The 14,480-nt window shown below is 42.1% G+C and overlaps 1 protein-coding gene and 1 pseudogene across 1 annotated transcript; both read left to right on the top strand.

Annotated features, from left to right (window-relative positions):
- Positions 1 to 6,343: 6,343 nt before the first annotated feature.
- On the top strand, positions 6,344 to 8,956 carry LOC101767544 (annotated as a pseudogene).
- Positions 8,957 to 10,261: 1,305 nt separating this feature from the next.
- Positions 10,262 to 12,177, top strand: LOC101767143. Its single transcript, XM_004959615.3, has 2 exons — positions 10,262 to 10,406; positions 10,667 to 12,177. Exon 2 carries the CDS (start codon positions 10,677 to 10,679, stop codon positions 11,877 to 11,879), a length of 1,203 nt encoding a protein of 400 aa, XP_004959672.1. The 5' UTR covers positions 10,262 to 10,406; positions 10,667 to 10,676; the 3' UTR covers positions 11,880 to 12,177.
- Positions 12,178 to 14,480: the final 2,303 nt, after the last annotated feature.

Raw genomic sequence — 14,480 nt, 5'->3', positions numbered from 1 at the left:
CAAGCAGCAATGAGTTTCCAGATCTTGAGTATTTTCTGGTCATATAGTGCAGCCACACCCATTTCTAGAATTGGATCCCCTGTTTTCCTTTTCCATAATGAAGCCGTCATCTCTAAGTGTGTGTATCTGGTATCTTGGGCACAGCAAACGAAGAGGATTTCCCCAACCGGCCAGTGTTGCCTCCCACCTGTGAGCAATCAGCAACAGTACTCTGGATTTTCAGCAGTTCAAACAGACCCAATCTACTAGCTACTATGGGTGTTCAGCAGCCAAACAGACCCAATCTACTGGCTATGGAGCAGCACCGAAAACCCCATCGGCGCCTCGAGAGGATAGCGATATAGGTGATCCGCAGGTACATGCCAGTGTCTTTTACACGATGAAACATCCATTTGATTTTTTTCGCACTTTCACCCCATGGTGAAATCATGTCATGCAGACCTGTGCAATATGGGGAACCAAGGGAAGAACCTTGTTTTCGGGAGCGGCCATCAGGTACAGGAACGGATTGAAAACACTCCCTGAAATTTCCTTCATTGGGTGAATTGATCATACTCATCCAGGATGAGTCCATCCCACTTAATACATTATTCTAATAATTAGAGTGAACCATATGGTACAAGCAAATTGGTTGAACCATCCCATCCAGGATCATCCATACATGCATCATGTGGTGCATGCAACCAAACACACCCTCTAATTAGTAGAACTAGTCCACCAACCCGTGCTCCCGCACGGGCTAATGTTTTTAGAAGCTATTGTATTTAAAAATTATTTAGAAATTAAACTCCTAGCTAATAATCAAAATTGTTTACCTAGTGCTCTCTTATTTTTCAATATTTCAACATAATACTTATATAGATATGTACCTATCTTTGTCCAGTTGTGATTGGTTTTTAATTAATAATTACTCAATGCACTTTTTCATCCATATTCATATTTTTTCCATGACACCTCCAATCCTCCATACATTATGTTTAGCATACAAATCAATATTTTTCATCGATTCCTCACATACATATATAAATGGTCTAAATGGTGGCACTCATCATGTGTATATACTTTAACTTAGTATTTTTATATTAACAATGACATAAATAGGTAATTTAAAATCATATATTAATTTACTTTTTGATATTTCTGTATGATGCACATGAACATAATTAGATTAAGATTTAGGTGTTTACTTTAGGTTATTTTTAATAACGACATACGTGGATAACATAGATAAAATTTTAGAATGACATTTTAAGTTATACTTTATAATGATGTGTATTAGTAAATTGGATGAAGGTTATGGAGTTACTTTAGATTATTTTTTATAATAGCTAAGCTTGGTAATTGAAATATAGGTTTAGAGCTCGTTTTTGAATATTTTCACAATAATAGTGGTGGGTAACTTTTTAGAAAATATAATAGTGTTTGACATTTTTAATTTTTATTTAAATTTGTCTCTTTTTTCTAGCTTGTCTCATGGGAACTAACACGGAGGCAACCCGTGCTCCCCCACGGGCTAATATTTTTTAAATATATTGTATTTAAAAATTATTTAGAAATTAAACTCCTAGCTAATAATCAAAATTGTTTAATTACTACTCTCTTATTTTTCAATACTTGAAGATAATATATGTCATCGCTAGGACTATATGTTTTTCTTGATTAAGTTAGGTTATTATTTTAGGGGGATGTAATATTATCTCGATAGATGGCTACATGGATTAAAAATTATGGTTTGCCGGTGAATGAATAAAATGTTGTATTGGAAGACTTATTCATTGTGTGAATGTTGAGACGATCCAAGGTGTCTACCTATCGACAGCCCACAGGAACTTGTCACATTTAAAAAAGAAAGAAAGCAGGGTGCTAGGAACTTGTCGCATTTAAAATAGAAAGAAAGCAGGGTGCTGTACAGTTGTGTTTTCTCCTTTTCCCCATTCATCAGATCACGGATAGGCATAGGTGAAGATATCAGCGGCTGGTGCAGGTGTGCTCTATGTTATCTCGCCTGGCATTTGTCGTATGATTCACTAATCACCCGTCCTGATTGCCTACGGTCGGCTCCTCGTAGCGGTCGCTGGCACTCGTGCGGATCTGAAAAGTCAGGTTTTGGAGAGTTGCTGCTGTAGCCGTCGTTCTTATGGATTTCCGATTCGTCCTCAAGGATTCGCTTCACAGGTACCTTTTCTCTCTTCTTTTCTTCTGTATTATTGAATCGCAACCTGAGGTTTATACTGAATTATTGCTGAACTGGTAAATTTTTATGCTAATTTTTACCGAAAGATTAGCCATGCATCTAGCAGCACACCTTATTTTTCTCTCTCATTCGATTTGGCTTGCTGCGGCCAAAACAGAGTCCGGTTTTTTGCCCCTTTGAAATTTCTTATTCGTAGCTGTGTATTACACTGTTTGGATCTCTCCTATGGTCTAATAAATTCACATCTTCATTAATATTGTACAAATACCACTGTACACTGATTGCACCTATAATATTTGTACTTCTTCCAAGGTGGGTGTGTGGTTGAATTTCTACTAATACTTTTGCTGGACATCTTCTATCAGTTTATATCACTGCATAATAGATTTAAGTAATATTATAGGTTCAGCTAATTTGTGTGAAGAGAAACATGAAACACGTGATTTGGTATGTGGTACTTTGAAGGGCTGAACTACATTACGTTGTGAAGGCAGAGGTACATAGTGTGCTACAGAATTTCCTTGTAGACTATATTTTTTGCCATATTATCTTCTGGAGATTCTTCATCTGATATCAGGATCTTAAGGCCTTCTCTGCTTGTAACGCGAGACACTGCAACATACAGCTGTCCATGTGTGAAGACTTGCTTTGGTAAATAGAGTCCAACATTTTTTAGTGACTGTCCCTGGCTTTTGTTGCATTGGTTGACGATAGAGAATACCCTAGAAAATATCAATTATTTATTTTCCTAGGAGGTTAGTTTGTTGAATAATTAATATTGGATAACTCATATTGAATAAAGACTTACTTCCAAATTTCCTCACAGTTGTAGATGTTATTGCGATGACATGGAATTTTGTCTCATCATCAACTTCCTCAACTTTGTCTCCCCAAAATCTAACTTTAACTTCATGATCACTACAAATTTAAAAGTGCATAATAATAAATATTTTAAATATCTAACCATGAAATTAATTATTTGTAGGGGCACTATAGAAGATATTTTCTAGTTCAACAGAAGTTCTATAACATGCATGTAAACGTTGAAAGTTTCGTAGTTGTTTACTACAAAAGAAAAGAGAATTACTCCATCAGAAGCACAATATCACGGATTTTGGTAAATCCAAAGTTTGTCCTTGTTTCTTCTATCGGTCCAATGTGTGCTGCGACACCTATAACATCTATGAAACATAAATATGAATTATTATTAGATGGCTGTCGAATGAGTGGAAGTGTAAAAATTGAAAAGCCAGTAATGGTTTACCTGATTGGTACATGTCCACATTTATTCTTGCTGAAAGCATATCCGTGCTCATAAAATTGAAACTATACTTTGGAATGTCTTCAGTATCTTTGACCGTTTTTAGTGTAGTTGTGGGCAAGAAGTTGACTATTCTGTCATTTACCACTAGCCGATACTTCTGGGCTGCTGGTGTGATTCTGACATTTTGCAATTGTGTACACATTGCCTTCTTCAATCAATGGTTTGAACTTATCCATATAGGCCTTATTGATAACACCATGCATCATGGTTCCCTAATTTTGCATCATCAATAATAATTTGTAAACAAAAAAATATACCAAAAATTGCAATCAAAGTGAACATCTATCATACCTCTTGATCAATAAGGATCATGTCAAGACTTAATTGTTCGCCACTACCGAGTAAGGTTGCATTCCACAATCTGGTTACCCTTGCCTTGATGTTCCACAATTCCTTTCCCGGTCTAATTTCAGATAAAGTTTTGCTCACCATTGCAACTTGTTGAACTGCATAAGCAAAAGATGGTGATGGATTCAATTGGACTATTTTTCTATATAAAAGATATTATCTACAAACATGGAATTCAGTTGCCTGCTGTACTACTACAACTGGATCTATGTATTGTTGGTTATTACCGAGTGCCAGATACTAACAGCTTAATTTGCGGGTTGGTGGCAAACTGCAATCTCTGGAATGTCGTTGTAAATATCTGCATGTGTTCGACAGTAGCAACTCAAGATTGTTATTATTCCATAAAAAACATAAATGATTGTCGTGATTGGCCATACTTAAATGTATTATTTTAATTTCGATACAAAGATGCGATAGGAATAACAGTTTGAGAACAATGGTGAGAAGCAAGTCATCTATACCACGTATGCAGGAGGCCATACAATAACAAATTATTTAATAGTACTAATATATTCCATGAAAAGTTAATCTAATTATAGAAGGGGAACCAAACAATCTGCAAGCTTGCATGCGACCGTGCGCACGATGAAAACAAACCCATCTCGCCTATAACTCTATTCTCATTATATTGATTATTTTCCTCTCATATGACCACGGAGAAAGACATACAGAGAGACAAAGAGATTACAGTACTGGTAGATTGGTTAGGGCATTCATCTATGGAGATTATTCTATAGTAGGATGATTTAGAGAGATATTGGTACCTTTGGTTGATGGTCGTCTTCCTATGAGAAAAGACAAAAGACAAACTGAAACCCGTTGGAGCTCAGCGTTCTCGCAAGCTTGGTGCCTGTTGGATGGATCGGGAGAGAGAATCGCCTGCTTCTAAGCGCCGGACTCTAAATTTCCTGTATATATAATGGCCATGCAAACTAAGCTCCGGACTCTGAATCACCATTAAGGTCTAAAAATATTCTGACATTCACGTGGACATTTTAATCATGTGCGGCTAAGAGATAGATTTATTGATGTACGTAAAACATATATTCTTGCTAACAGATAGATTCATTGATGTATATCTCACGTTCACCTCATATTTCACGTCCGACAATTAAGTCAAATTACATGGAGATAAAGATTAGGGGGTTGCTTTAGTTTATTTTATATAATGGCATAGGTGGGTAATTTATATATAGATTTAGGGGGTTACTTTAGGTTGTTTTCATAATGGCATTGGTGGGTAATTTTTTTGAAAACATAATAGATCCAATGGCTATGGTGATTTAAATCTATATATTGATGGTCGGATGCTTTGCTTTTTTGTGAGAATTTCTAGGATTTTTCTTTTTTTTAGAGTGTCCACCTAGGAATCCTAGGTGGCTTCACCTGGAGACTTCAAAAGGAGCCTCCAATTAGTAATAGTAAGATAATGTATTAAGTGGGATAACCTCATCCTGGATGAGTTGGTCCAATTCACCCAACCAAACAAAAGGATCATTATTATTTTAAATCATTTCATACATGAATCAAATGATACAATCAACCAAACACAGCCTTAGTAGCTTACTGCCACTGGGTTAATTACATGGCGTTGCGCAATAGAGCGGAGGCTCGCGCGAGAGTGGAAGCCATGCCGCAGAAGAGCACCACCGGCGGCGCAGGGCATCAGGGCAAGGTAGCCACGCTGGAGAAGCCGCTCAACTGCTTCGATCACCGTGATCGAAAGGGTCGGCAACGCGCTCGGCACGCTGGCGTTCACCTGGGCAACCGTCGTCCTGCTAGGTGGCTATCCCACGGTGCTCCGCCCAATCGACGACTTTTGGTTTGCGACAACCATAGTTTTTCTTGAAGCCGCAAGGTATGACATAACACCCTTCTTTCTTTACCGCAATTTGCACCATATATTCCTTTTCATCAATCGTGCTCCATTACATAATTATTATGTAGTTGAACGCGAAACTAGCATCAACAAGCATGATACACGGCCATTTGATCTGTGCTGCCTGCCTTGATCTGCATTTCTTTTGTCTCGAAAAAAAATATGCATTATGTCAGTCTGCAGACTATACATATACTTCAGGATGTTCAGCCGCAACAACAAACTGGATTACCGATTGTTCTTCCATACCAGAGGTGCTCTTAGGCCTCTTGGCTGGAATGGCCTGGTCATCATCGTATTCCTTTCCGATATTCTGAACTACCTGGTCGTGATGATCCGGAAGAGGTTTTTGCCCGTCCCTCTAGGGCTTAACTACTTGATTATTGTTAGCATGCTAATACTAACCGCTGCGATCAGTAAGCTTCTGTCCTCAAGAGCTTGGAAACTAGTATTGGCTAAGACACCGCTGCACCGTGCCGCATCTCTGTGTGTCCCCTTAGTGGCAGTCCTCCTGTTGGCTCCCTCTGCACGACGAGATCGCTACAGCTACAGCTACAGCAACAGATTAACGACCAAGGTCACTTTGAGAAACACAATGGCCAAATGGATAGGGTTTCATCTTCTGTTTCTAGCAGTGCTTCTCTACTCACAATCAGCCGCCTACGCTTCCAGAGAATCACCAAACTAGTAGATCGTGCTCTGGGCAGTAAGCGAGTGTTTTGGCGTCGGCTAATGCTGGACATGTGCATGGTTGCTGCGCTGGTGATGACGGCGACCGTGCATGATCATCGATACTATAGAAACTTCGTCATCTCATACCAATTGTCAGCGGTGGTGGTTGTGTCATTTGGCAACTTGCAAATCCCAGCTGCAGCGACTCGTGTCGTGGTCTCGCTGCAGCGTCTTATACGGCATGAGTACGGTGATGGTGATCCAAACAATCCTGCCAATACAAACCTTGCGCCATCTCTGAATATCTTCTATGTCATGGTGTTCGGCCAAGGAGTACTCTATCTCATAGCCTGCACGCTCGAGATCTTCTCATTCATCCCTCGGAGATCCCTCATCCGCCGCGGTGGATTCAGAGGCCAATGGGCAATAGAATCCATCGACTTCTACTACCGCTATGCCTTGGAAAAATGCATGGAAAGGGATGTTCTTGCTCCAAAGAAGACCAGCCTCATCAGCTATACCATGGATTCCCTTAACTCAGGCTCGCCCAAGATGCAGCTCCATGGGATCAGGATAATGCACAGCCTTCTGCAAAGGGAGCCGACCAGGACACGTCTCCTTTCAAAGCTTACCACTTCTACAAAGACGATGGCCACATTAATCAACATGCTGGACTGGTCAACCCTAGAGGACACAACTATCAGGTTATCTGTGGCGGTGATAACCGCTGAGGTTGCAAAGAGTCTCAGAGTCGTCACTATTCCTGGGACAATTCAGGTTGTATCCGTACTTTTGGATTATGGGAACCAACAGAAAATAGGAAACCCACTTTTGAGTGCCATTGACAGCCAAGAGGAAAAGCAAGATGCAGTTTTGGAAACTGGTAATTACCTGTCACTGTTAGAAAATCAAGGCCACTCAACCTCTCAGAAGATTATCATTTCCGAACAGAACTCCTGGGCATTCAGATGTTGGAAACGGATTCAGGAATTCTGGTCAGTGCCTCAGGAGGAACCATTGACAGAGCAGGATCTTCTGCCCGCACTAGGCATGTCAATTCTTCACAACCTTGCTGGCCTTATTGTGATCAGGACAACTGTGCGGAAATCGTTAAAGCAAGTGGCCTTATTGTGAAAATCATAGGATTTACAGACCACTGCAGAAGTAACACCACGTATTCTGACACCCAGCGGAAGGTCTTGGTGAAGTCATCACTGAAGGTTCTGTACAGGCTCATAAGCGTTGAAGGGGACGTCGTTAAAAAACTGCGACACAATGTATTCCTACTAAGAAACCTTGCAGAGATCCTCGGAGATAGCATGAGCAGTCAAGAATTGAGGATGTTGGTGGCAGGAATCCTGAGAAAACCTTGCCCTTGATGTAAACGCAAGGCAAGCGATTGGGCGCATAAAAGTAATCATTACCAGGTTGATGACGACATTTCTCACTCCGGATGGACCCTCGAGTACTGATGCTGATTGGTTGCTACGGAAGGTATCTGGCCAAGCATTGGCAATGTTGGCAATGGATAGTGTGAACAACTGCTTGGTTATGTTAAGCGATACAAGGCATGTATTTATGAAGGAACTCGCAGCTATGATCCACATTGATAGGTACAGGTGTGTGGCAGCTAGTTTGTTGTGGAGTATGTGCCTGCACGCCCGACCTGAGCTTAAAGAGTCGGACCTGAAAGAACTATCTTACATCTTGAGAGAGGTGAGCTCTACTAATTCGGTGTTCAAAAGTGGATTATGTTATTTACCATTGGTCTATATGTTTTATCTTTCAACTTGGTTTGTCTGCACCTGGATACTTGATTCTGTGTTGGTTGTCCTAGTTGTGCTTGTGAACTGTTTTCTGTTACTCTGGCTGAGGTGCTCTATTTTAGGTGATGATTAGGCAAGCATAGAGTTAGCACTTTGTTTTCTTAGAGAACAGCCTTAGAATTAGCTTCGTCCAGCTATTCCACAATGCCATAATAAATTGTTACAATATGTAAAAGCGTGCAGTAACAAAACTAAGAAAATGGATCGGAACATTTTAGTTTAGGGATTTACAAAATTGGTATAACTAGAGTTTATCAAAGTATGTCGACTTTAATTTCTAAGGGAGTAGGATTTTAAAATGATCGCTGACTTACGGTAAGCTGCTGTTCTCATTGCAGGTGTTGGAAAGAATAATGGTTGTAGACGGCGTAGAATTAGATATCCTCATTGGTCTTCGTTCACAGATATGTAGAGCTATTCCTGAAGACTTCTCTCGAGAAATAGAAGACGGTCTTACCAAGGACAGATTTGCGAAGCGGCTCGTTGATGTGCTGAATGCAAGCATAGAACCAAGCACTTGCTGCCCTGGGATAAGGAGGGTGATACTGGAGCTAGCAATAAACATGATGGAATATGGCTCCCGTTACACAAGTTGCTTCAATGATCACAGCATGTCAGAAGCAGTGTCAATGGTGGAAGAGACAGTCTTGGATGCTGAAAATTACAAAAGCTTTTCCTCGGTGAACTGCGTTTGTGTTTACTGGTGGTGACAGGTAGAACCAAAATCCACCGATTTTCGGCCAATACAGTTCTTTGTCATGATACGTATATGCTTTGATGGCTCCTTATTTCTTGAGCTGTAGGTCTATAGTTGGTGTGAAAGTAAGTTCTAGATTCCCATCTGATCTGTTATCTTGATGGCTCCTTATTTTCGGCCAAAACATCTATATTCTTTTTAAACGTGCGTCTAGGTCAATCTCCTTTTAAATCTGTTTTGTTATCTTGCCCATTTGGTTTGTTCGAACTTGGGTCCGATTTAAATGTAGCTGTAAGGGATCCTTAAGTTTGTTTCCATTTTTGGATATCGGAGGGAGTAGCAAATTGGTCCAGAACTCCAGTCTCAATTAATACGGTCTATGTGCATAAGCAATGGTAAATGCTCGCAAGCATAACAACATTCCATTGTTCACCATAGGATCAGTATCGGGCAGGGGCGGAGCTAGAAACTGATTTTTTTTGCTTGTTAGGGGGTGTGCCAACTATGTTAAATATTTGAAATTTATTTGAATTTCAAATTTTTCAATGGAAAAATTGGTGTCATAGGTATCTGAAAGGGCCAGCAATAGGAGTATGAGATACACAAGAGGATACATTTCGCTAGACTTTTTGCCGAACAAGGGTTATATTATGGTGGTCACTAATTTTATTTATCAGAAGTTCAACTCTCGGTCCGAAAGGTTTAGATATTAAATAAATAATCCGTATCTGAATCCATATATTTTAGATGCTAAAATAAATGGATAATTTGCATTCAATTTCGGATATACTCAATGCTTAACGCCAAGTTTCCAATTTATATATTCAAAGTCGGATGATTGATATGGATAAGTAGGCCCATAGTTGGTTCTTCCATCCAAAAATTCTAAAAGGTTCAAAATTAACAAAAAAAATTCGAAGTTAAGATTTTATTTATGACTAGAAAAATTTAATAAACTAAAAACAAATTAAGAATTATCAAATTTAAAATTTGGCTTCACTAAAATATTCCAAAAACTGCAAATAAATATAGAAAAGCAGATTTAAATGCTAAAATCATTAAATTATTCTGATAAGCTCAAAATAAATCTAGTATATCAGAAATATAGCAGCTAAGGTACTGATTGCACAAAAAAGATCCCAGCTGCTCAATGCTTAGATCCAACGGGGCACAATTTCGAGATAAGACTCGCCTGCAGTACCATTTTGCAGTTAAGTCACTTGTGTGTGGGCCCAGACCCAACTCCATCCAATTTCGGGACAAGCCCCACCTTTTATCACCAGGGTGCCGGTGCCGTTGCCGTTGTCCAGCAGGTTGCCGTTGCCCACACACAGACACTCCCCCTCCTGACTCCACCCTCCCCTCCCACCCCGGGAGGCAGCAGGCACAGGCAGCAGGGCGGAACCTCGCCTCTCCAGCTGCGCGGTCGCCGCCGCATCAATCTTCCGCCGCGGGGACCTCTGGTACGCCGACTGCCTTCCCCTCCTCCTCCTCTGGCGCATGCTGGCTACTCCCTGCCTTCCACACCCCCCACGACCGCAAAGATGCAGCTCTCGCCGTGCGCAGTGGCGGTGCACGCGAGGTGTTCGACGTATTTGTCTCAGCGTGCACTGGCTGCGATGTGTCGCTTCTGGATTCTTGGATCCTGGCGCATTCTTTTACCGTGATGATGGAGCAGTAGCACATTCTAATATTGCGTCTTGCTGGCTCATCTTTTTGCCAGATCAACTCGGATGGCCGAGGCCTGGCAGCCGTCGTCGTGGTCAGAGATCCCGCGGGACCTGGCCGGCATGGTGCTCCGCCTCCTCCCGGCCTACGCGGACCGCGCCCGCTTCGCCGCCGTGTGCCCGCAGTGGCGCGCCGCCGCGCGGCAGCTCCCCCTGCCTCCGCCGCTGCCTCTGCTCGCGCTCCCCGACGGCACCTTCTACAGCCTCCCCTACGGCAAGCCGTTCCGTTTCCCTGGCTTTGGCTGCGTCGGCTACAAGGGCGCCGCCTTTGGCAGCTGGCTCGTCTTCCCACGGGACAACGGCTGCTTCTTGTTCGACCCTTTCGCCGGGGCCACCGTGAAGCTCCCTGCTCTGTCTTGCGTCCGGCTCCGTCCACCAAATGCAGCTGATAAATATGTGAAGTATCAGGACCATGTTACACCAAATGGTAAACATTACATTACGTGGATGGATATCAGGGACGCCGAGTATGTGCCCACATTAACCAAGCTGATCGTGTGCTCGCCGAACCTCGTCGCAGCATTTGTTGGCACTGGACAAATAAGTCAGATTCTAATGTGCCAGCCAGGGGCTTCCTCATGGTCTGTACGTGCGTATGATCCATGTCACATGTTTGAAGACATGGCTTTCTATCAGGGAAAGCTCTACGCCCTTGCTGATGATGAAAACCTCCTTGTCATCAACATCAGCCAAGATCCAAGCACCGGCGACCCACAGGTCTCTCGAATTGGACAGGTCATCAAGGGTGATCCTGACCCTTTGTTTGACGCTTGGTTCCCAGATGACACTACGGGCAGCAAGAAGCTCTACCTAGTTGAATCACGTGGTGCACTGCTGATGGTACGCAGGAAGGTTTGCTGCAGAATGGTAGATGACACGATTGTTGCTGGACGGATTAGTGAGTTTGAGGTGTTTGAGGCTGACTTCGAGCACTCACGGTGGGTGAATGTGACAACTCTTGGGGTTGACCACATTCTTTTCCTCGGACGATCATGCTCCAGGGCTGTGTCCGCGTCTCAGTATGGGATGTCCAGCGACCAAATCTTCTTCTTAGATGATGTAACGGAGAATGCTGTGCACTACTCCTTTGATGAGGAGAACACTTCTGTCAATGTCTATGACATGAGGGATGGCGAGATCTCCTCTCCTTTGCCGATGGTCTGGAAGCATGAGATGATTCTTGCGACATGGCTGTTCCCTCGGGACTAAAGTGAAGGTGTTACTATGCAGCCCTGGCAGTGATTACTAGTTACTCTGCCCATTCTGTGTTGATTAATTACTCTTATGCTAACTGTTAACCGCATCAGTGTTTTGGTGGCCTTAGTATGTTGGCTACTTCCCTTTGGGGAAAATATGGTGGTAAGCCATGTGCCTGTACAACCTATGAAGTACAGCAAACACTAAATTATCTGACCGTAGTTCGATCCATGCTTGGTACCTGTGAGAACATTCTGGATCGCACAGTGCTTGAATTGTGAGCTTAGTTGTGATGAACCTTATGCTACCAGTTGGGCTTATTTGACTTGTGATGGGTGTATGCATCAGTGCTTCACGTGTGCTGGTTGATTGTGTGTTTCGAGATGCATACATGCATGCAGTATATAATTATATACTCCATCCTAAAATTGTAGGTTATTTTAGCTTTTCTAGGTGCATAGATGTGTGTATGCACCTAAATATATGTCTAGATATGTACAAATATCCATGAACCTAGAAAAACTAAAACGACCTGCAATTTGAAATGGAGAGAATTGCAATGGAGGGAGTAGAATTTAAGTGCTGTTTGGTCAAGCTCCAAGTTGATTAATGTTTATAGGTAGTAACCTTTCATGTGACTGGCTGATTGGCGTGATGTGTTACATCAGGAGTCTCTGTCACATGTGACATGTTAATCATTGATGATATCCATATCATATTCCAAGATGCTACTGAAGAAGGGACTAAATTAAGGTGTTGTCTTTGACCATTGTATGGTGATTAATTGCTCCTAGTTGCTCCCTCCGTTCCAAATTACAGGTCGTTTTAACTTTTCTAGGTTCATATTTATTATTATGCACCTAGACATACACTATATCTAGATGCGTAATAATATCTATGAACCTAAAAAAACTAAAACGACCTACAATTTGGAACGGAAGGAGTAGATGTTAACTTCATAAGTATTTGTCCAGCCGTAGTCTGGTGGCAAGTCTACTTTGAGGCAATATGGTGGTTGCTGTGCCTATAGCCGTATGCAGCCAGTGAAAAACGTCAAGCACTCAATTGGACTTGATTCTGCATTGCTCATGTTGTGAACTTGTGAATATGTGATGAATCTTGTGCTACCTGTCGGGCTTAAAGTAATTGCATGTTTCTGTGCTGTTGGCAATGCTAAATGCATCTACATTCTAATTTTGTACTTTGTTGTCCAAATTGGGTCTGGTCCTGCTACAAAGAAGGCAAATGCAGTGCAAGTGCAAGGTGGATGTTGGTTGTTGAACCAATGTTCTTTTGGGATTGATTACTGGTTTCTCAAGAAGGCAAATGTAATGCACCCATGGTTTACGGTCATGAGAGCACATAATTCCTGATGCATTGCTAGAAAATACCACCGTATCTATCCTTCGCCTAGATCAAACCGTGGGGATTGTACAATTTGAACAGATCAATTCAATTACTGTTTGAGAGAGCACGATATTCCTGCTGTCGAATACAGTTTTGTAGTTTAACTACTAGTGTAGTGTGTGATAACCTTGCCCTGGATTTTGACTAGTTCATGGGCTTTTACAGAACAATTGGGCTTCCGGAGCGAGCTAGCCAGCCCATGGGCCCCCTTTTGTTATCCTTGGCTGGGCCACACAGAGACAGAGTGAACCCCTCCCTCTGCTGAAGAAAACGGAACATTTGATTGTTTCTCTGCTGGGCCGCTGCTTCAGTTCAGAGTTCCCTTCCCCCCGCAACGACGAGGCGACGACTCAGCGGAGGCGAGCGGGAGAGCGACCACTAGTCCACTACGCTGCCTGCCTGCCTTCCCTTGCCGGCGACCGCGCCGGACCTGTCGCCGTCACCGTCCGCGACCCGGATCCCAAGCTGGTAACTGCGAAGGCTCCAATCTTGGTGGGGATTTGTGCGCTCTGGCCATTCTTATTTCCTATGATTTAGTTAGGGTTCCGTGACCGCCCGTCTCCACACTGCTAAAGGTTGTGCATTTTCGATTTTCGTTTCCAGATGTTCCGTTGTGCAACTTGGTTTAGTTTATTGCAATGGATGTTAGTTGCTACCTACTGATCTTGCTCCAAAAATCGATTTTTGGTAGTCTATTGTGTTGTGTGCTCTTTTTTTAAAAAAAATATATATTTTCCCCTCCTTTCAGAAATGTTGGGAAATTGTTCTCAGTCTAGGATCTCATGTTCTGTCTAATGATGCATAATGGGTTTATTCTGCTTAAATACTTGGTATGGAATGAGGATTTGATCTAATGTTTGGAGTCAGGTACTCAGGTAGTCAGCTATGGTGGTGGACATACGATGAAAACGAATAGAATGTTAATTTGTTGCAATAGACAACAAGATGGGAAGTGTGCAGGCGAAAACTTAGAAACTGGGTTAAAAATGCTTGAGGTTTTGCTTGACTTTAACAAATACCCGACATTGGGCAGCAAAACCACCTAGAAATAGCATTGACATTACCTGTGAAGCATGGGAACCAAGCTGGAGCACCTCTAGTCACTTTTGAAGCCACAAACCACCTGGTATAATTTAGAACGAAGAACCACATCTCCATGTTGCTACTGTGTTACGTGTTAATCATATAGCCTTTTGCATCCATTCG

This window comes from Setaria italica, chromosome II (assembly GCF_000263155.2).
Source record: "Setaria italica strain Yugu1 chromosome II, Setaria_italica_v2.0, whole genome shotgun sequence".
NCBI lineage: Eukaryota > Viridiplantae > Streptophyta > Magnoliopsida > Poales > Poaceae > Setaria > Setaria italica.
This window is presented reverse-complemented; position numbering and strand designations above follow the sequence as displayed.

Excerpts from the sequence above, each read along its gene's own strand:
- LOC101767143 (XM_004959615.3), top strand. The coding sequence starts at position 10,677 with ATGGCCGAGGCCTGGCAGCCGTCGTCGTGGTCAGAGATCCCGCGGGAC.